The 24197-nt window shown below is 40.1% G+C and overlaps 1 protein-coding gene across 4 annotated transcripts in view; it reads left to right on the top strand.

Moving 5' to 3' along the window:
* Nucleotides 1-13183, top strand: part of RASSF9 (Ras association domain family member 9) — a 37971-nt gene extending 24788 nt beyond the window's left edge. For 2 of the 4 annotated variants that reach the window (XR_014502418.1, XR_014502419.1), the window contains exons 2-3: nucleotides 8204-12185; nucleotides 12232-13183. Coding sequence is in view for 2 of the 4 variants with exons in the window: in XM_083400986.1 (XP_083257112.1) it covers nucleotides 8204-9470 (1267 nt within the window). In the remaining 2 variants the exon portion in view is untranslated. Of the gene's footprint in view, nucleotides 1-8203 lie in introns of all 4 variants that reach the window. The other 2 variants (XM_083400986.1, XM_083400987.1) reach the window with 1 other exon arrangement.
* The last annotated feature ends 11014 nt before the right edge of the window (nucleotides 13184-24197 follow it).

Raw genomic sequence — 24197 nt, 5'->3', positions numbered from 1 at the left:
CCTTTCTCTGTGTCATGGCTGACATGAAACAGAAATACCTGCAAAGTCATATGGCCTCCCACTGATAATATGATTGCACCCTTTAATACCTATTTAAGACCACATTTTAAAATGTGTTTTGTTTTGAGCATGCTTTTTGAACTGAAAACTGCATCAAAACATTTGGGAAGTGTGAAAGCTCATGGAAAACTGTGCTATGTGATAAGGGAAGATCAGGTCAATCCCTATCAGAAAAAATTAGTAAAGATCAAGTGGTGCTAATAAGAGTACTTTTCTTTTTTAAAAAATGTTATTTCCACTGTTCTTACATCTCTCTCTCTCTTTCTGTAAGCAAGTTTGCTGTTTCTCCCATGGTTCCTTTAGTTTGGCACAGCTGAGACACCAAAGCTGCCAGCCTCCTTCTCTAGCTATTATCACCATTTTTATTTTTATTTTTTTGTATCTTGCCAAACCTCTGTCTCCACAGACTCCTCCAGATTGCTTAAGGTAATAAATAAATAAATGTACATTCTCGAGTACAACTTAAAATTGTTACCATAATTGTATTCAGTATTCATATCTCATTATTATTATTCCTCTATTGAGAAGATTAAAGGGCTGGTCTGCAACAGCAATTTGTCTAGGACAGAGGTACATAGCACATCTCTCCCTCCCAAGTCATCAGATCAATCATTTGAGGAGCACAGAGGTGATGATAACTAGCTGTGTACAAACATGTCTCATTCAGCTATGATATTCGTTCACCTTTTCATCTGGTTTGACTTTCCAGTGTTGCAATTGGTTTATTTTGCACAAGTCTATGCAAACTGAGTTGATGGAAGGAAAGAGATTGCTAGGGCATTTGAACAGTTTCCTCTGACATCCCCAGTGATGAATAATCTTCTCAATTGATCTGCATCAGAATGGGGCCGTGCAAATGGTGTTCCGTTGCACCAGAAGTGGTTTAGCTGTCTGTGGACAAACACCAGCTCCTTCTGCCTTAAAAGCGAGATGAGTACTGCACCCCATAGTCGCCTTTGACTGGACTTAACCTTTACCTTTTTTGCATGTATATGAGAGAGTGCGCGCAAGTGTATGGTGGCCAAATGCACCACTGGCATATAACCTCTGGAGGGTTTGCCAAGAGTGAAGGTGTTCCCCAGGCTAAAAAGCAGTAGCCACAACCAGAAGCCTTATAGTAGGTCTCTAAAAACTGAAAATAGGACTGTTGTTCTTAACATGAACTGTAATGGTGACACAGATTAGCCATTCTGTAGCTTCAAAACAATACAAGCATTCTTGAAGTTGGAGGTTCCTTAAACTTCTTCTTGGTATTTGTTTATGAAATTTAGAAAGCATGTCATATGACAACTGAAGGAAATCAAGGCTAATGCAGGTTTCATTTAGGGTGGGTATATCATAGAAGCACAGCTGTGGGGTTGGAAGGGAATGTAGTGAATCATCTGGCACAAGTCCCTGCCCTGTAGCAGGACATCCTATGCATAAAGCATTTCCTGGCAGATTCCTGCCCATCCTTTGCTTAGATATTTCCACTCTCTAGGCAACTATTCCTGTTTAGGATTAAAGCTGCTCCAGGAAGCTGTCTAAAGACACAGACATATACCATGCACACCCAACCACCTTAGAAGCAGAGCAACATTTCAAAATGAATCCTTTGGAATTTAAAAATGCTTAGCCAGAGTATGATACAATCTTTTATCACATAATCACATGTTACAACTGCTCTTTTCATTTCTTGCAAAGTTACTGCTCCCTGCCATTATTTAGCTCTTGTGAGGTTTCCATTCTCAAGGACCCTTAAAGTTGTGTGCCTTAAAAATAGCCATTAACAATTTGTGTTATAGAAAGGGCAACGTACAGTTGTTCCATTTGATTTGCTTCAATTTCCCATCCTTATTCAGTGGTCAACAGAACAACAGCCGATTTCCCCATCTCTCCCAGTACAAAAAACGGCTGTTACTAAGGCTGTTATTAAACCAGATCTTCACACATGGGAGAAAACACAGGTTCTCTGATAGGTGGAAAGCACAAAAAAAGTAAACCTAGGCAGTATTAATGTCAACCAATGTGGAAATTAATTCAAGGTGATATGCTAGGTTTTTTAAAAAGCGAATAGAGGGGAAATGTTTTATGTGATGTGGAAAATACTGAATTTCACCTTTGAACAGCGGAACCATAAACTGGAGGAAAAGGATCTTGTGAAGATTGGGCTTTATTCCCTAAGAGAAATTTCACTCCAACTAAAAAGTAGAGTTATCCAAATGGCATTCATGTTACGTAAGGTGGGATGCCACTACTGGACCACCTTCCTGGCTGCAGTGGTGCTGTCCCTTGCCAAGGATGAGGTGGAGCAGCAGTGAGGGTGGAGGAAGCCATGGATTGGCAGCAGCTGTGGGCCCAGGTGTTATACCCCCTCCACCTGCTGCCAGTCTTGTGCTCATCTGCCCTTGCTAACACCTGATTGGCCCATACCAGGGAGCAGCAATATCACCATAGCCAGGAGGGTGATCCAATAACAATATCTCACATCATATGGCACTATTGCTACTTTGGCTTCTACTATCTGCTGCCTCCTGCTATTTTCCATTTTAAGACACTGACCAGATGCAAACTCATGGTGTTACTATCAACCACCACCCCTCCCCCCCCAAAAAAAGTTCTTTGTCTACTCCATAACTTGATGGAGAGTTCTGGAGAACTTGCAGCCGTTCACCCTATTTCATGATGCTTTGGTTGGTTTTGACCTACTATGAATATTCAAAACATGTGCCAAATGGAAATGACCCTAGGTTAAATTAACAACAATATAATCGATGGATTCATTTGTGCAGCAGAGAAAAATACTAATAAATGTTTAGGAACATGATGAGGTGTGGCATTCCATATTTTTCAGCCATAGAAGCCCATAGAAATCTTTGCATCCAGAATATTCTCCCCGAAGCTTTGCAGGACTTCTGTATCAATGCAGCAGCCTGTACTATTATCTTAATCAATACTAGATAAAATAGAAGGGTTGACCACTTCTGCTGTGGTCAGGTATATGGAGGTGAGATTTCAAACAGGTGTCAAATAGTTCCATAGAGCTGAATAGTTCCTGGTAGACTGCTCCTTTCTCTTTTTTATCAGCACCTGCTAGTTATTTGTAAAGCTATCAGTTGTACTTGATAACTCTTGTGTTAATGTGCATAATCATCATGGGTTACTTTGCTTTTCATTTTAGCTAAAGAATATCGAAACACCTTCAGAAACTCTGTTCCATTTGTGGGACTAACTTTTTATGATTGCTGAAACTTAAGGCAAATACAGCTCAGAATTTGTTGACATTTAGTGCTCACCTGTTGCCTCTGTTGCAATTTATATATACGTTCTATTTTAACAGCCAGTTTGTGAGCTCAGAATGGCATTTATATGGCATCTTGTGCTGTGTAAACATCCCAAAAGGTGGCAGATATTTATTTTGTATCTAGTGACACATTCAGAAATAATGTTGTCGGACTGGGTCTTTCACTCTTTCCTTTCCCTATGTTATGAATCGATGTAAAAATAAAATAGTATCACTAGGTTGTAGGCGACTAAGTTCTACTTAGAATAGACCTGCTAAAATTAATGGGTCTGAATTAATCGTGTCCATTAATTTCACTGGGTGGTATTCGACTAATATTTACACAGTGTAGACCCATTGAAAGTAATTAACATGACTAAGTTAGGACCATTAATTTCAGTGGATCTATTCTGAATAAAACTTAAAAATCACCCAGTTGGTCTACTCTGAGTATGACTAACATTGGTTGCAGCTCACTGTTTCACAATTATATCTATGCAGAACTATACTTTGCCAAAATGATGGTCACTCCAACACTTCATTTTTGTTCATAGAAAAACCTCCATGATAGCTCATGACTGTTCAAATGAGTCGCATAAAAACAATGAGTCTCTGATGTGAATGTGTGTCACAACTACTGGCTCTGTAATGCAGCAGAATTCTAGGAATACCTGAGGAATTTGCTGTTTGGAATTGCAATATGAATTGACGACATGACCTGTACCTCCCAGACAAACATATGGAATGGAACAAATAGTACTATCCATTGGCTTTTGTGTGTCTTGAAATGCTACAATGCAGCTCTCTGGTCAAAGAAAGGTGGATTTAAATATGGATCCCCCCCCCCTAAAATAAACAATTCATAGATGGATGTGAAAGTGAGATGGAATGAACAAATGCAAAAAGGACATGGATTGGGAATAGTCTGATCCACAGTGAAACAATTGGCTCATGCCCACACAGATGTCACCCAAATATCCAGAATCCTCTTTTTAATGTTTCCATTATGCTTAATCTACCCTATTCATTTCAATGCATGGGTAACATAATACAAATGGGATGTGGGAGATGTAAAACAATCTGTATCATTTGAGGAAAGAAAGTGTCAACAGCAAATACTGATCATATTTGCTGGACTGATTTCCATTCCGGACTTGGGACTAACGTTGACCTGTTTCTGTCAGGATTTTATTATCCTTACCCCCAGCGCACACAGCTCTTGAGGCATAAAAAAGTGAGAGGACAACAAACTAATTTCTTCTTCTTCTGGCTTCTTGCTCTCTGTCCCCTGTGTCAACCTTCTCAGGCTCTGGAAAACTCTCTCCCATTCACTGTAGAGGCCAAGCTATATTTAGGGCTTCCTGCAAAAGATTGAGATCTCTGGGGCCACCCAATGGTGACACCCACAGTCACTAACTCATTCTTTTTTTTAATCAGCAAAACAACAATACTACCATGGTGTTGTTATAAACATTAAACAGAATGAAAAGTGAAAAATACTAGGAAAGGTGTGTGGCTCAGTGGTACAGCATCTATGTTTTGCATGCAGAAGGTTCCAGCTTCAATCTCCAGCATCTCCAGGTTCATCTGGAAGAGATCTGGATAGTCACAGCCAGTCAATGCAGACAACTGAGCTAAGATGAACTTAGTATAAAGCAGCTCCCAAAGTTCCTGTGTGCTTCACACATTTTTAATTCTGTCGATGCAAAACATAAATATACAATATTCAGACTATAAAATACTTGGTACATTTGAGAAAGTGTACTTTTAATAGCCACACCAACCCTTCCCCAATCCCTGCAGCTTTCCTTTGAATTAGGCTGCTGCTACCAATATTATGTAGCAGCCAGCACAACCTTAAGGCAGCACGGGAACTAGGGAGTTAAATGTTAGTTCTGGATAGCAAGCCAACGGGATGGGGGAGTGTATTCTGTGCGGCACAGCATAACAATGGGAAATGTGACTGCGTGCAGAACAGGTGGGAGGAGGCTTACAAGTGTGCACTGTTTGAGTTCCCAGTGTTTTGTTTGTGAGGGAGGGGTAAATTGAGTGGGTACTGAGAGAAATGTATTGGTATACTTTCACATTTCTAAACTTCGACCCGTGTCAAGCTGACTTCTCTTGTAGGTTAACAACCGCTTGCAACTGTCAACCTCTCCATCACAGCCTTTTTGCAGCCTTCCACAGACCTTTTGACTAGGAGAGGTCCCATGTCAGTTACTTTGTTTGAGAATCAAATATTAACAAGGGGGCCTGCAGAGAAGCATTGTGCTGTGGAGTGCTTCTGTTCAGGATTAGAGCAAGGCGGCCAAGCCCTCTTTCAAGATACTCCATTTCATCCACCCCTTCCCTCCTAGTTTTCTGGTTTCCCTCCACCTCCAACATTCTGTGTCAGCATTCTGTGTCCATTGAACATGCTAAGTCATTGGTCTGTTGCAGGATTTCCCCTCCCTGACTCCATCTGCACTACTACATGGCTTCCCCCTAAAGGAGCTTGGGAAATGTAGTTTGTTAAGGGTGCTGAGAGTTGTTAGGAGACCCCTATTCCCTTCACAGACAGGGCCAGATTTAGATGAAGAGAGGCCCTAGGCTATCCCACTTGTGAGCCCCCCCCCAATCCCCCACCCTCATGACTAGAAGAAAATGGAAGAGTTCTAAATAAAATTGAGTGAAGCGAAGGATGAAGATGGGTATTTAAAATTCTGCAATTCTCAGTTTCTCCTCTAAAGGACATAAGATGTGATTGTTAACTTAAATACCATGGTGATTTTTAAAAATGCATAGAATTAACACTGAAAAACTTTTGTAATTATTGATCTTTGTAAACCTGTTGTGGAATAAGCATATTTTTTTTAGGAAAATGAAGTTGTAATGTTATCCTTAAAAAAAACACCTTGAGTTTACAAATTATATTGCCTGGGAAGTGTAAATAATATGATCATGATTACCTGACAGTGTGACACTTTTAAAATCTACTTTATGCTGTCATTAAAAAGTTAGTTTTAAAATGGAAGTAAACTACAACCATCAAATACAGTAAGGCTAAAATGTTTTCTCCCTAGCCTTCCTCATAGCAAAATGACCCAAAACTTCATCAAAATTTGTCTGTCTGTCACTTTCAATGTACAGAATGCTCATTGCGGACAACCTCTCTTAAGAATCACAAAGTTAGGATTATCAGAATTGTTTAACAGTCAGTTCCATAGAATTCTGGGAACTGTAGCTATGGTGGAAATAGGGATCTCCTAGCAACTCTCAGCACCCTTAGCAAACTTTGTAGATGTATAAAGGTAAAGGGAGCCCAGACCGTTAGGTTCAGTTGTGGCCGACTCTGGGGTTGCGGTGCTCATCTCGCTTTATTGGCCGAGGGAGCCGGCGTACAGCTTCCAGGTCATGTGGCCAGCATGACTAAGCCACTTCTGGCGAACCAGAGCAGTGCACGGAAACGCCATTTACCTTCCCACTGGAGCAGTACCTATTTATCTACTTGCACTTTGATGTGCTTTCGAACTGCTAGGTTGGCAGGAGCAGGGATCGAGCAACGGGAGCTCACCCCATCGCAGGGATTAGAACTGCCGACCTTCTGATCGGCAAGTCCTAGGCTCTGTGGTTTAACGCAGAGTGCCACCTGCGTCCCTGTAGATGTATAGTCAGCCTTATAATAAATTAAAGCTTGTTACCTTGAAGCACTACTCCTGAGAGGAATATATTGGCCTCACTAATCCAGATAGGAGTAAACTTGCACATCCAGCACATATGCACCATCCTGCTGCATTGCATTAAGAGGATGGCATTAAGAAGTGCAGCAAAGAGCTGTCAATGCACTGTACATGCCCGTTCAGGATTCAAATGTATCCACTTATTTATTTTAAAGATTTCCAGCCTTCATTTCAACAAAGTTTCCCACAGCAGCTTTCACTGTCAGAATACAGTTCTGAGTAATGGGGGAACTCTAGAGAAAGTTCCACTGAAAATAACTTTGTCTACTCAGATGGAAGTCCTACTGAGCTCCATGGGACATGGGGTGCAAGGCTGAGCATACCTGGCTTTTGTCTGGATAATGCCAATTATGTGCTGTACCATGCACTCTAGGGTTCAGTTTTCCCAGGGTTGGTGACCACCCCACTCCCCCTGCTTGCTACTGGTGATTGTATGTATGAATGTATGCATTTCCTACCTTTGTCCCAGAACTGTGACTCAAGGCAGCTTACAAAAATTAAAACAAATATGAATAAAACACAGAAAGCTAGAAACCTACTAAAGATTATAGTCAAAATGTAAATAAACTATAACAAAATTAAAACAATACAAAAGCAAGTCTATTAAAGTAAGGCTAGCAACAGTGCCACACTATTAAACGCTTTTTCTTTAGAAAAAATAACCAGTCAGTTCCTCAAAGTCTGTCAGAATAAAACCGTCTTCACATGCTGGCGAAAGGACAGCAAGGAGGGAGCCACTCTAGCTTATCAAGGAAGGGAGTTCCAAAGTCTGGGAGCAGAAACTGAGGTGGCTGCAGTTTCCTCTGTAAGATTCCCTGGGCTCCTTTGGGAGGAAGTGTTGCATATATTATTATTATTATTATTATTATTATTATTATTATTATTATTCATAATTGTTCTGTATCAGCTAGCAAGCTACCATGGACAGCTATAAAGAATTGAACGTGAAACTTCACGCATGTTAATATAAAGAGTAGCTTTAATGAGCATGCAGATCACAGCCATAACCTCTTTGAACTTGTGAATTTCCTCACCCCCACCCTCCACGATGGTTTTAAAAGGTTGAAATCTACCCACACTTTAAACACCTCAAATACGTATCATGTTCAAAGCTTCAGAGATAGCAAGTGCTCTGTATAATATTTGCTTTCTTTAATTCCAGGTCACCAGAAAAAGAGATGGGTTCTACAGAGCGAGAAATTGTGGTCTGGGTTTGTCAGGAAGAGAAAATTGTTAGCGGATTGACAAAGCGCACAACTTGCACTCAAGTAATTGAAGCTCTGCTTGAGGAACATCAAGCCACCTATGCAGAAAAGAAGTTTCTTTTTGGACAGCCCAAGGATTACTGCATCATAGAAAAATGGAGAGGTTCTGAGAGGGTCCTTCCACCTCTCACTAAAATGCTGAGACTCTGGAAAGCCTGGGGGGAAGAGCAGCCGAATTTGCACTTTGTCTTGGTCAAGGCAGATGCCTTCCCGCCGTTTCCATTGTGGAGGACAGCTGAAGCCAAGCTCGTACCAAATCTTGAAAAACCCTGGGACCTGAGCCCGGCCAATTACATGAAGATGTTGCCAGTGGACAAGCAAAAGAGGATTGTTAGGAAAACCTTCCGGAAGCTGGCCAAACTTAAACAAGAAGGAGTCCTGCAAGAGAGGGACAACATAGAGACTCTCATCCACTTGATCCTTTCTCAGGACCACACCATTCACCAGCAAATCAACAGAATGAAGGAACTGGATCTAGAAATCGAACAGTGTGAAGCCAAATTTCACCTAGATCAGCTTGAAGGTGATGGAGGAAATTATGTGCAGGAGTCTTATTTAATGGCGACATCCAGTGATGCTGAAGAAGAAACAGACATGACTCACAGCAGCCAGCAGATGCCAGAAAGCTCGGGCAAAGGAGAGGGGTTGTTACAAGTGGAAGAAGGACTAAAGCACCACAAAGAGCTTATTGAAAAGCTCTCTGCGGAAATTGAACGAGAGGTTAATGACATTGGAAGAAACGGAGACGTGAGGACAGAGGAACCGCCTAAGGAGGAAATGGAGAGTTCCGATGTAGGAAGTGTCAAGAACGAATTGGAGAAAAGCATGAAAGATGCCTTAAGGATCCATTCTCAACTAAACTGCATCCAGCAGGAGTTAAAATATAGGGACCTGATGCTTCAAAAGAAGGAAAAGGAGTATGAACTGATTGTGGAAGAGCTTAATGCTTTGCACGCTAAGGCCAAAAGTGAAATCAGGCACCCACCCAATGAGGAGCAAGCAAAGGACAGTGAAATTTCCACCAAGAGTTTTACAGGAACTGATCTCCTTCACAAAGTGACTAGTCTAGACATAAATGATACAGACTCTGATACTGGAATCAGTTCCACTCACAGTCAGGACTCGGAAACAGCAATAGGGGAGACGTTGCTGTTGTCTACATAGCTGAAAACTGTCCTTGCTTTCCTGAGACCAAATTAGTAATATATAATGCCCTGGAGAAACATTAGGATGAGGTAGATAAGTGGTATCTTCTTATGGGGCCAAGTTCTGGTGGCATAAGAGCTTCCAAGTTAGAGAACTCCTTGTCATAAAAATAAAAATTATAGCTGATTTTCATATGTTCTAAACTTACTGATAGAAATAATTTAGTCCGTTCAGCCTAATAGCAAAGTTCCTGTAGGACAGTTCAGAGGCATTTAATAATAATAAAAACCAAATAGACTTTGGTGGCGATGAACTGAAATCTTAATCTAAATCAGGAAAAGCAGCTACCCTATGGGTTATACAGTATACATTTGTACATCATCTGTTTGTACACCAGTTTTCCGTGAAGTATTGTTTCTCAGTATTTTACATAGAACCCACTGCCAATGCATTATAACATCTCTGGTGATGATAACCTTGTTCACTGCACCATATAAAAGACCAGTGTGGACATCACATTATACATGTTATAACCTTTGAAAGATCTTCCCTGCCCTGTGTGCAGAGCAAAGCTGACAAACGTAGGGTTAGGCCTAGCCATAGAAGGGGGAAGGGGAATTATTTGATGAACCACAAACTCCATATACAATATACCTGGGACTTTGTTATGCACAAAACAATATTTAGGAGTTTCCACAACTTTGAGTTGCAGTAGTTCCTTATGAGCACCTTTACCCATTGTTTGCTTCTGAAAAATTGGTCTTCCATCTCTCTGAAGCTGATGCACATTTTACAGATCAGCTGCTTCTTTCCTCCATATTATTCAACTGAAGAGTAAATGAATAGGTTTTACACTGCCACAGGACGAAATAAGACCTGGGACCCTTTATTTGGTATATTGCTTATTGTTACTGCAAACGTCCAACAAAATGTATCCGATATCAAGGTCCTGGGCATGAAGACATAGACAAGAATGAATTTCGTTAGCTCCTGAACTGATATTTTAGACCAGGCCTGTCAAAATGTTAGACCCAGGCTTCAAGCAGTATGTATGCCATCTGTTAAAAAAAAAAACTGGTCAGCTACAGTACATGGCTGCCAGATGGAACACCTGTGTGAGAAGCCTGCTTTTAGACAACAATAAAATAGAAATATTTAGAATGCCTAAACAGAAGCTATATTCATTGCATTCTAATTGGGAGGTTTGTTTGTTTTCAAAATGGCTGGAAAAAGACACTTGATAAAACCTTTCTAAAAATTATGGTTTGGTTTTAATTTGTATTGCTTATGTTATTGTAATCCACCCCAGAACCTTAAGGTGAAGGTTGGTTAATAAATCTAATAATAATAGCTTGACAAGGAAAACCTTTTTCTGAATTCTTCAGGCTACGGTCAGGATGTTATGAAGAGATTTTTCATTTAGAATTTTTGGTTGACTGCCTTTTTTTAAAAAAATGTGGCTGCATTGTTTGACACAATATTAAATGCTTTATTATTGAGCTTTCTAAACTATCATTTTTTAATGGAAACACATAAATTACTGGCCAGCTATCATAGATTTGTAGTAATTTATTAACGCTTCTGAACATTTTATTTTTTATTTTTTTGCGATTTGCAATGTAATTCTCAAATCTCAAATATTAAGAACAGGTTAATATCTCTCATTAATTTGTTGTCTGATGTATTCCTGCAGTTTATGTTTATATATTCAGGTCTTTCATGTTGTACAAGCTGCAGTTTGCTAGTTCTTCTTGCCCTCACATTGTGATAATTAACTTGAGGACTTCTTTGACTGAGTGAATTTCACCTACACTTAAGGGCTGATTTTTACTTCCCATGCACACTTCTTTGCAATTTTTAGAGTTAATACGTTCTTGGTTTGGAGAGGTGCAGGGTGATAGACATTGGGACTTTCTTCAGTGCATACTGCAATGAGGGACAGGGAACCTGTGGCTCTGGAAATGTAGTATACAGCTCTCACCATCCCTGACAGTTGAGCATAATGGCATTTTGAGTCAAAATGTCTGGAGGGCCACAAGTTCCCCATTCCCACTGAAAGAAATATGACAAACTTTCACATACATACTTTTCTACATCTCATTTTTTTGCCAATTACTTTTTATTGCTTTTCAAACAAAGTAACAAATCAACATCAAATTAATTCAAATTTAATGAAAAAGTTGATTCCCACCCTGCTTCCATGATGTTTCTCTTCCCTCCCTACATCTACTTTTTTGTTGTTGTTCTGGCATGTGTTAAAATGTTCTTGTTGGTTGGGTCAACCAATTTAACATTGTCATCCCTTCTCTATCTTTCTTGTGAGTCTTTGTCAGGCTTCCTCAACCTCAGCCCTCCAGATGTTTTTGGCCTACAACTCCCAGGACCAGTGGTCAGGGATGATGGGTATTGTAGGCCAAAAACATCTGGAGGGCTGAGGTTGAGGAAGCCTAGTTTTTGTATTTGTTCATTACTTATAGAATAGGGAGCAGCCAAGTTATGCAAATAAACAACCTAACCTGCAACCAGATATTGCCAAGGTGTGCTCCTCTGGGAAGAGTGTGAGACAAGACTAAAAAAAAAGTAGGAAGAAGGGTATCTGCATCTATTTCACAACCGTTGTCTCTCAATACATTGTTGGGAATCCGGTAATACCTAAGGTAGCTTTGTACTTTTCATGAAAATAGCAACAGAGGAGGAATGAAGGACTTGTTCTTCCTCATCCCCTGCAACCAGGTCTCAGTCAAAGTGGATGAGAAGGTTGTTTGTACCCATATCCAAGAGATGTGTAATTCTTGCCTTTGTGCAAAACCTGGAAAACTGGGAACAGTGATTGAAGGGAACATGGGTAACCCATGCTTTCATGGTGATATTGAGCTATCACCAAACATCTATCCGAATAGGCCATGCAACAATGAATTTACCAGGGCTTACTCCTAATGCTTAAGGTTGCAGGCTTGGCATGTAACTTTGCATACTGATTTCAGTATGCCTGAGTGGTGATTAAGTCGCTAGACTCTGCCCTTCTAACACACAATGTGAAAGTAAACTTTGTCTGGGACTCACTTCTACATAATCATCCTTGTCCAACAACTCTGGTGTATTCCAAGTGGTCATATATACATCACAGAGTTTTGGGTCAAGGGAATGAGTTTTTCAGGAATGGGACAGGGGAGATTTATTCTGCAACTTAATTTTGTAAAAAATAAATTAGTGTGTTAGGCTTTTCATGAACGATCTGTTCTCATAAAGTGACAGAGGATCCTCAACTGCTGTGATGGTGGCAATGTACCAAGTTAGGTGAGACACAGGCCCCAATCCAACAGAAGTTAGCTGGGCTGAAATCCCATTGGAATCAACAGAACTTGACTTCAGCATGACTAACATGCCTTGTTAATGCTAATGGGAATTAAGTGCAAATAACTTTAGCTTGTTCAGGGCCAGAGGCTGAAACCTCTCAACTAATAATCATTTATTGTTGTCTGTATTTTCCTATAGTAACATGTACAAAATAACTTCTTAAGCTCTATCACTGTATGTCTCCAGATTAAAGAGAGATGTTTAAATTAAAATATTTATGGTAACTGACAGATCATTTAACAGGTCTTTTTTATCTAGACGACTGCCTCATAACTTAACTTAATTAACATTCAGTTGCATAGAAATGTACATGGGCAGTAATTACAGTTGCGCTATATGTGTTTTTGAAAATAAAGTGAAGTTGAAAAAATAAAGAATCCTGCCTTTTTGTTATTACAGTGTGGAATGTTCATGTTCCAAGGTTCCAGTCTACCATAACTTCCTCAAGGATACTGCAGTCATCTTCCCTGCCCTAAACAACATGCCTTCAGCATTCTATGGCCACTTTTTGGACCCTTAAACATTATTATTATTATTATTATTATTATTATTATTATTATTATTATTTACAATTAGCATGCTGATGTATGTATTTTGGGCATGGGTAATGTCCTTTTGGTGCATAAGGATCAGCACTTGCTTTCATTCATAGTTTCACCTCAAAACGGATATTGTAGCGCTAGAAAGGGTTCAGAGAGGATCAAAGAGAAATACCAAAGGGATGAAACAGCTCCCCTATGAGAAGAAGGATACAGCATCTGTGGCTTTTCCATTTAGAGAAAAGGTTAATAAGGATTTTGGAAAGCAAAAATAAAGTAAATCATCAAACCATCAATTCTAGCATACAGGGCGCCACCTAAATTGTACAATTTGGCATCTCAGTGATTGGTATTATTAATTATATCATAATTTGGCATTGTTATAATGAGGCTATTGTTGGATTGTTGTAATTGAAAACTAATAAAAATTATTATAAAAAAGGGAGAAAAGGTTAATAAGAGGCAGCATGAGTTTATACAATTTTGCAAGACACAGAGAAAGTTTTTAGAGGGAAGTTGTTCTCCCTCTCTCATAACACTAGAATGTATGGATGCCCAATGAAGCTGGACATGATTACTCCCATGATGGCTGTTTTCTAGGCCTCCATGGACAGAGGCAGTTATTTGAAATATAAATATGTGTAGATTGATTTCAATAGGAGCTACTATTCACATGCTTTACTTTCCTACTGAAATAAATCAAACTTTTTAAAGCAGAAGGTAAACACATCTCACCCTCTCTCATCTGTGTTTCATAAATGAATTTGATCTCTGCCAACTTTGAAATGAGAATATGCAAGCAAAAATATATATTTATATTTTAGAATAATGCTTAATGTGATTAAGTTGTTTAATGCATTACCACACTTTTGTAATTGAAACATCTTCAAATCTATACATTAATTAAAATACAGGATTACATGAAGAATCAATCGTCAGTTTAATTCTGTAGCCCTTTGACAAGATTAACCCATGAAGTTTTCATAATATGCTACCTGGCTACTTTTAGCCAGGCTGCTGCTTTCTCTGGTTCACTTATCATTCAGTAGTCTGAGCTAAGAAGATTTGTTAATGCAACACTTAAAATATTGACAATGAAAATTGTTTATGTGCTGGGGGCAGGTCTCTCTGAAGTACTTTGTTTTTGTTTAGACGCTGGACAAACTGGTTATTTTACTATGGGTGCAGATGCTGTATTCATAGCTGAGTACTTTGCTAAGGAAGAGCGCTGAGTCATTGCAAGTTGTAAAAGACAAGCCTATCAGCACATCTTCATAATAAATGGAGCTCATTTTGGAACAGGAAGACAGGAGCAAGGAAAAGAAGCCTCTCAAAAAGAAAAAAAGGTGTAGAGATGGAATAAAGAAATAACTAATCATTATGTGTGTGTATATGTGTGTTCATGCACCCAGCTGGAGAGAAAACATAGGCATATCTTGTGGCTGAGGTTGAACACCATACCTAGGCGCTGTATCATACAATTCAAGTAGGCCCCCCAAAAAAGAAAGAATCCTGAGAACTATAGTTTGTTAAGGATGTTGGGAATTGTATCCCTGTGAGGGGCAAACTACAGTTCCCAGGTTTCACTGGGGGAAAACAGTGCTTTAAATGTATGGCGTGTAAGCAGCCATAGTTTCACAAGTCTGAGTGGACTTTGGGCCTATGTTCTAACAGACGTTCCACATGTCACATTGCAAATTATATTGACTAGGAAAGGGCTTCCAAAAGCACTGTGGCAAGCTATTTAAAGAAAATAAATTAAACAAAATCCCACTGGATATTCCTAAGGCTTTACTGTAAGGTGACTGAAAATAGATCATTAATTTTGGCCCTTACTGTTACATCTATTAGGTCAGCGTTGGCCAGGTTTTAAGTGTGCAGGATTTAATTTGTTTTTTTCTTACTTGAACCCCAAGATCCACCGAGTCAGGTGCAACATGATGAGCCTATTTTGCACATGTGCTCAGTACAAGAGTTCTCTCACACAGCAATCTAATTTTGTTTCTTCTCATTTTGACAGCCTTGATTTATGGTGGGAGGGGAGCCTTGTCATTGCTGTTGTTAAACAACTGGTACTTGATGAACTACTGCAGATTGCTCTGAGATCTGCTAGGAGATCTCAACCTTCCTCTAAACTACCCATGTCTTCTACAGGGAAGGGTTGTAACTCAGTTGCAGCAACTCAGTTACATGCTTTGCATGTAAAAGGTGCCCAGTTTAATCCCTGGCATCTCAAGGTAGCGCTGGGAGTCTGTCTGTAAGCTTAGTAGCACTGCCAATCATTGTAGACAATACTGTCCTAAATGAACCAATGGTCTGACTAGTTGTAAGACAGCTTCCTGCATTCTTAGAAGTCACCTTCATTGCAACCAAAATGATGAAGGGCATAGAAAACTCCCCAGTGAGGAAAGCTTATAATGTTTGGGGCATTTCAGTTCAGAGAAAAGGTGAGTAAGAAGAGATATGAAGTGTATAAAATAGTGCCTGTTGTGGCGAAAGTGAGTAGAGAAAAACTTTTCTCCCTCAGCAACATCCAATGAAGCTGAATGTTGGAAGATTAATGGCAGATAAAATAAAGTACTTTTTGACATGGAGCTTCATTACCTATGGTAGTCACTCCCACAAGAAGTAGTGATAGCCACCAACTTGCCTGGCTTTAAGAGACAAGTAGAAAATTCATGGAGAATAAGCCTGTCCATGGCTACTATCTCTATTGGTGGAGGCAACATGCCCCTTACTCCAGTTCCTCTAATAGGTGGAATGTAGGAGGTAAGAAAAAGTAGGCTTCTGTAAGCAGGAGTAGAAATGAATTTTAGGTGATGTCCTTGTTTTTTTTAAAAAGCCGACAGAAGTCAACTTTCTTCTTGCAATGGGGGGGGGGATATTCCCTCAGATGAGATTTTCAAGTGGTATAATATCTCCCTCCAGTTTAGCATCCTGCTGTTGTATAAGGGTACATCCACACATTAGTTTGTCTCATGATTACTAGTCGTGGGTCAGAGAGGTTTCTTTTTGGGCCATCGCTTTCCTTGGGGAAACCCACTGTTACTACTGAATCAGAACAAACACCAAGTTTTCTGCAAATAAATGTTTGTTCCGATAAAGCAGAAAACAGAGGGTTTTCCCTCAACTAGCCAGTCCCTGACACCCTATGAAACGTTTTAGGTAACTTAAATTTATGTTCCTCTGCATCAGTTTCCAACACCCATAAGCCCTCTCACCAGAACATTTTTTGGAAGGGAACTAAGTGCCCATAACTATAACTTCATAGCATTCTAGCATTCAAAGCACACTTGATTATTACTGAGGAAATGACCCACCCCCCAAACTCTGCACTCTAAATTTGCTTAACCAGTCTTGGATATAAGTGACTTAGGGTATTTCCAGATGGACTGTTCATTTGCACTAAATTTTGTTATTATCCCTCACTTTTATAGTGCAATTATAGTAAAGCATCAACATTTCCTGACCATATGGGGGATCTTGAACTTTTCAGCTGAGTTAATGGCTGTATGGTGTCTCCCTGAAGCATTGGTGTGTATCACCAACTTCACTGCTCTATGGCTTCTTTGGCAATTTGTTTGACCATTAAGCCTAGAGAACCAGCTGCAGAGCAATAGAACTGGTATGATGACTCTCATAAAAAACAGTATATCTTAATCACATCAAGAACTTCCCTTTCAGAAGAATCCATAAGGACGTCAGCTATTGTTCAGACATGGAGGCACAGAAAGGTATTTTTGTGATGCTCAGCAGAGAGGTTCATTTAGACATACTTAGAGCAAATGTCAAAACCATCAGAGCAAGACGGCCTGGGGTTTTAATATTGATACTGACCTTTTTAGCTTGCAGACTATTGATTGTTTCGTTGGTGATCGTATGAAGGAAGAAATTGACAGTCAGCAGGGATGGAGAGACTCTTCATTGTTTTCATACTGAACATTTCCCTCCAAGGCCACATGGATCCCTCTGCCCAAAAGGAAACCCTTCTAGTGAGATGTATAAAAGTTCCCTTTCACCCTGTCCTTATTTGTCCTTTTGGAGCCTCCTCTAAAAATCTAAGACAAGCTGATAAGTAGGGGTGTGTATTGGATTCAGGTGAGTCCTGAGCCAAATCAGGCTAATTCAGAGGGATTTGAGAGATTCCTGAGATGAGTGACTGCTTCAAAATCGCTTAGAAGCAAATCTGGGTTCTCCTGGAGTTTCAGGAACAAACAGAACTGCAGGCAGTGTGTCTGCAAAAATTGTTCCCCAAGCTTGTCCTATAAGGAACATGCCAGACCTTAGAGGGTAGATGGAGCAAGCTGGTGTGTCTGTTCAGTTTTGTAACTGACAGGCCTAGTGTCTAATAAGAGAATTATTTTACCACAGTCTCCAGACACAATTTTTTGGGGAGGGATGTTGAAATGATGCGTCTATCATGTTCTTGTCTGAATCACAACATTCACAGGCTGCCTTACACGAGCTCATCAGAATTTTAGTTAATGGCGTATTGATTGAGAGTTAAAGCTGAGGCATAGGCGGGAGCAATTGATGTTTCTTCTTAGGCTGCTCATGATTTAAATGGAAACTTTTATTTCATTCTAGACATTTCTTGAACATGCAAGGTTGGATGTTTGATGAGTAAAGCAAAAACACCCATTGGTTAAATTGTCTGGGCAAACATTGACAAAAATTAAACACATTCGTTTACTAGATTAAAATGGATACTTATTCATTCCCCCCTCATTCAGTATTTTTTTGTGAAAAATGGAAATAACAGATCATGAACCAACCATATTTAACTGGAATGGAGTGCACATGTAATGTCCCATTGGACTAACATTTTGCACCATGGTATTTTAAATGCACCCCATAATTAACAACAGCTTAAGCCTCAAGATAATGGCTTTGGATCTAGAACATGGATCTGCCAGATTATTAGACTGTCATCTGGCAATGCTTCCCTTCAAAGTCTGAAGATGGCTAAAGTCATGCACCACTTTATTTGTTTATTTAGGGGAAAGCAGGTCTTGAACCTGCTTACATGATCTCTTTTCAAACGCAGTATCCAGTTCTGAAAACTCTAAGACAGATAAATGGATGCAGATCCGTATATACCATAGATATATAGTGCTGTATACATTAGATTTTGCAAATAGATATATAGGGAATTACTTTCATTAACATACTTTTAAAATGCTTAAATTTATTTCATGCCTTGGTAATTTGGAAGATAGCACCCATGAACGAATTATCCTCTGCAGTAACATATTTTAACTCTGCTGTTAATAAGCTTCACTGATTGAGAAGTCTTTCCTCTTCTAAACTACCCTGCTGACGGCAACACTTATGAAACAACAGGTTGGCTACACCAGAACATTTTGTGTTCTTAGAATGCAATCCTATATCCCAGCACAGATATTTGCAGATTGGATATGATTGCATACCGGTGGCATCACGGAAGCGTGTTGCTATGCTGGCTGGAGCTGGTGGGAGTCATCGTCCAAAACATCTGGAGGACACCATGTGGGCAAAGGCTACAGCAGGTGGCACAACTTTGTGCTAGTTCACAGGGAAGAATGCAGTTAGAGCTGTGCAACTGCTCCGGCTGAATCCTGGATCCCAAATCAAATCAGGCATATTCAAGTCATCCCAGGAGTCAACCGTAGCAGGAGGCAGAGCATAGGTATCATAGCTTGTAGCCATTTATTGCTTTCTCCTCCATGAATTTATCTAATCCTCTTTTAAAGCCATTTAGGTTCGAGGCCATCACACTTGTGGGAGTAAATTCCATAGTTTAATTGTACTGCATGTACAAGTACTTTCTTTAATCTGTCCCAAATCTTCCAACACTCAGCTTCATTGGGTGTCTACATGTTCTACTGTTATGAGAGGAGAAAACTTTCTCCATACAGCCATAACTCGAGTTGAATGCGCTTCGGGTTGAGCACGTTCGTGTTGTACTCTGTGGCAACCCGGAAGTACTTACTTCTGTTACTTCCGGGTTTCGCTGCTCGCGCATGTGCAGACGCTCAAAATGATGTCACACGCATGTGCGGTAGCGGCGAAACGCGACCCGCTCACACGCAGACATGCCATCACATCTTGCATTCCATTTGGGATGCAAACGAGGTTCCAGAACGGATCTCGTTCACATCCCGAGGTACCACTGTATTGTACTGGTCTCTCCCTCTCTTTCTCTAATGAATAGATCAATGCCAAAAAAAAGTCCATTGATTTTAATAGTGCCAGACTGCACTCTTGGTTCCTAACTTGTGTGGGCTCCCCCTGTAGAGAAACCAAATCAGAAAATTGCATAGCACCAAATGCTAGCAAAATGAAATGTTTGTGTGTACTATTGATTTTCACTTCATGTCTGAAAGCTAATACATAACCACTGCATTGTTTTTACACTGAAAGGGAGCAAAATGTTCACTACCCGTCTACTTATGAATGCCCTAGATGCTTTATGATTACATTTTGCCAATGCATTTACTCCTATTTGTAAAAAAGATGACAGCAGTGAATCAGAAAGCGCTGCCAAGAGCAATAACTGAGGCAGCTATACAGTTCTGGCACTTTAATTTGTTATTCCTTCTATCAGAAACCAATGGTTGCTGTTAGTTTCCTTCTGTTCCATGTTTTTGAGAGTCCTGCAGTACTTAAGGGCCACCTGCCTTTAGCACTTTTGTTCTGAGAAGGGAGCTCACCCACTTCAGTAAGGGCAGGATACACAAATCATCAGTGAAATTGGAATAACATAAATTGTTGTGGGAAAATTTTTACAAGAACCATGACAGAGAATTATGATCTGAGGTGACACAATTTTCATAATTGTGGAAACAAACCACTAATGGCACATTAGGGTTCAAAATAACACACAAAATAGCTCTGTGACTGTCCTTTCAGATGCATTTCTTTCTGGATTTTGCTCATAACATTGCTTGACTAGCTCCACACTTGTACGTTATTATGGAAGTTTCAATATAGATCTTTATTTCTTTTTATGATGACAAACTTTTGTTCCCCCCCTCATTTTTCACAGGTTTGTACGGCCATCACCTGATGACTACAAAGCCAGCTGCCTACATTCCACAACTCACACCGTCCATATGTTAATATCCTCTCAATGGGCATGTGGCTTCATGTAGCCATGAACTAGATATTGGGAATACAGATTAGACTTGTGCTAAACTGAGACAGCAATGAGGCCTATGAGTGTAATTGTATACATTTAAAATCTTCCCCCATGGACACTGCTAACTTCAGCTGCATGTATAGACAGGTGTTTGTAGTTTCTGGCTATGGCAAATCCAGGTGCTCTTGAAGGAAAATGATTTTCTAGATCCATTTCAATTGGGGTTTAGGCCTGGTTTGGCACAGAAACTGGTTTGATCACCCTGTATGGTGACCTTTGTCACCATACAGAGAGGCAAAGGAAAGAGGCAGAGACAATTTCTCCTTGTTATTACTTCCTGAGTTCTCAGTGGCTTTTGATAGCATGGTATTCCTCTGGGGATGCGGGTGGCACTGTGGTCTAAACCACAGAGCCTAGGGCTTGCCGATCAGAAGGTCAGCGGTTCGAATCCCCATGATGGGGTGAGCTCCTATTGCTCAATCCCTGCTCCTGCCCACCTAGCAGTTCGAAAGCACGTCAAAGTGCAAAGTAGATAAATAGGTACTGCTCTGGCAGGAAGGTAAACGGCGTTTCCATGCACTGCTCTGGTTTGCCAGAAGCGGCTTAGTCATGCTGGCCAAATGACCTGGAAGCTGTACTCCGGCTCCCTCGGCCAATAAAGCGAGATGAGTGCCGCAACCCCAGAGTCGGCCATGACTGGACTTAATGGTCAGGGGTCCCTTTACCTTTACCTTATTCCTCTGGAGTGGCTGTCCGAGTTAGGGGCAGATGGCACCACTTTGTAGCTTGGATGTACTCGGATGGCCATTTCCAGAATTATGTTTGAGGAGGCTCACCTGGTGCTCTTCATACATATCTTTAGGCACCCGACAAAAATGTTTCTTTTTAAAGAGGCCTTTGGCTGATTAATATTTTATATACTTTTAATTGTATTTGTGCAAGGGGTGTTATTGGTTTGTTTTTTTGTTCTTGTTCTTATTTATTTTGTATTCTCATTTTGTATTCTTATGCTGTGAACTGCCCTGTGATCTTCAGATGAAGGACGGTGTACAAATTTAATAAATAATAAATAGTAGCAATAAAATGGCTTGCAACATAGGTTACAATTCATATTTAAAATGGTGACACTGTTAAATAAAGATCCTGATAACATTTATGTGCATGGTCTGCACTGCTCTAAATGTTTGATGCATTATTATACTCATAGTTTCCTTAGATTGCCGGAGAGTTTGGGGTTGTTCTTTTTAACTGTATGGATTTGTGCAATAACTATTACAGAAAGCTTGGAAAGGAGCTTGTAAAACCCAACAACTTACAGGAAACTGGGGACCTAAGAAATGCCTGAAACGGTTAGCTTTTTATTGACAAATTCTGCCTTTGTTTGCTTCTGTTTTCTTTCTTTCTTTTGCTTGTTTTATTCTTTTCACTCAGCAGCAGCAATTAAAATGAGCCAGTGAAAGGTAAGAGGAGAAAGAAGCCTATGGGCAAATGTTATAGAGCAAACCATTATCTGGACATTGACATCCGCTGCTTCTTTTGCAGCGGACTAGGTGTTATTGAGCATTGCATTGTGTAACCCATGGCCAGCCAAAGTGGTGCCCTCAAGATACTGCTGGTCTCAAGCTCCCATTAGCCCCTGTCAATACAGGCAAAGCCCATGAATGATGGACTGATAGTCCATCAACATCTGGAGAGTAGTACATAGGTCACCCCTGATTTAGACTTTTCTGATGCTTTGGGCAGAGAAGCCAGCTGTACTTGTCCTATTGTGAATCCATGATGGAAGCCGGCATCATAACAAAACCTTTGCCATACCCATGTCCATCTTATTCCAACCCTCCACTGCCTAGTGGGTCCAAACTCACAGGCACAATGGACAGCATGATCAAGAGGCCACTGGCAAACACAACCCATTATATAAGAAGGGTCTGATGATGGGGGGGGAGGGGTACAGCTCAGAGGGTTGCCAGACTTGCACATCCAATTTTGGCTCTGGGTCTCTGTTGTCTAACACAGTCTGAGCTGCAGGACCATACAGAAGCCCCTCTTCTTCTCTCCCTGTTGCTCCTTGAAGCTGGGGTTGTAACAGCCACCCGTTGTAGTGACTGCAGTGGGGCTCTCCAAAGAGGCATCCATAAAAGGATGTAATTTTGTGTCCTGTTGCATGAAGGGTCAATCTGATCTTTGTTGTAGCCGGTTTTATGAAAAAGTGCCTTGGTGAAATTGCTGGGTTTCTTTTATATAGCCAAATCACCTGCAGTTTTCCCCCAAGCAAAATGGCCGCTCTCTATAATCAGGTTGGAAGTGAAAACATATTGCAAAAGGAATAGATAAATGCAGAAAATACTGAGGTCACAAAAATCAAGAAAATAATTGGAAGCCGGGTGCATGTGGGACACAACTTGCAATTAACTTATGCCCCCAGATATATGCAACCTTTTTTTTTTTGTCCCAGTGATGGTCTGTTCTACTTTCTTCCCTTTAGCTTTAAAGTTATTTAATTTACTTTGTGCTCAGGTGTTTTTTAGTTTTTGTCTGCTGTGCATGAATGGAGGGGGGGGGGTGATCCTGCAGTTCTATTTAACTGAGGATTTTAGGTCTGCAAAAAAATATATGATTTAAAGAGTCGATAAGGTCAGAATCACAGGACCCGGAAAACACTCTTTGATTATACAACAATGCTCTCCCTCTTCTGCTGTGGCTGGAGTCAATAGGAGGGATACTGAAACTGCTGACTGAAAGATAAAAAGGAAGGAGCATGCCAAATCAAAGAGGAAGTGAGTTGAGGAAAAACTAAATTAATATATATTTTTATTTTATTTTTTTAAAAAAGAATAGATATAATATAAAGAACATGGTTTTCTGACCCTCAGAGGTCAGAAAAAATAGGATGCTCAAGAACAAAGGACTAGTGAGGTAAAGAAAAATGATAGAAAATATTAAATTGTGTATGTGGAAGGGGGAAGAGAGAAAATGACAGCAAGACATGGAAACGATAGAGAGCCATGGAGTAATCTGACATAAATTAGTATTTTGGAATTTCAGTTGATCTTAATGGTGTTTCCATGGAATTTCTTTTCTGAGCCAGTATGTCTATAATGACATTCTATAATTGGGATTAGCTATGTAGGTATCAGTGAAGTTTTCTTGCCTTCTTAACATTCGAGTTAGATTTCTACCCTTAACTCACAACTTAAAAAATAAGTCAGGGCTTATCCACGCTTATCCTGCTCTTTACAGCTCAGTCAGAGGAAATATCAGTTTGGGTTTTCTGCAGATTAACATTTTCTCTGATTGAGTGCTAAAGAGTAGATTTTCACAGGGAAAGCCGAGATTTAAAGTACAGACTCTGCCTATATAGAGCAGAGGAAAGGGTAGTGTGGATAAGCCCTCCATGTTCAAAATACTCTCATAATTCTTTTGTATGTATGACTGCTGCTGATAATATTTAGATATTATGCTTCAGTTTTAGGTGCCAAACATGCATTAATTCCTGTGCAGGAAAATTATTTGGTTTGTTTTATTTCGCTTTGCTGTATCCCAGTTCAGAAATAAAGGCAGGACATAAATAAATTCGCCTCTCAAGTTTTAGCCACGAGAGTACCTGGGAAAAACTAAATTGGCCACACTAACTGTAAGTGGGATTAGTACTCTGATTTGAAGCCTTTTGCTTGAAAATAAATCCTGTGCATGCTGAGTTTTTATTTGCTGGCTATCGCAAAGCAAATA

The sequence above is a fragment of the Podarcis tiliguerta genome, assembly GCF_965153285.1.
Source record: "Podarcis tiliguerta genome assembly, chromosome: 10".
NCBI lineage: Eukaryota > Metazoa > Chordata > Lepidosauria > Squamata > Lacertidae > Podarcis > Podarcis tiliguerta.
This window is presented reverse-complemented; position numbering and strand designations above follow the sequence as displayed.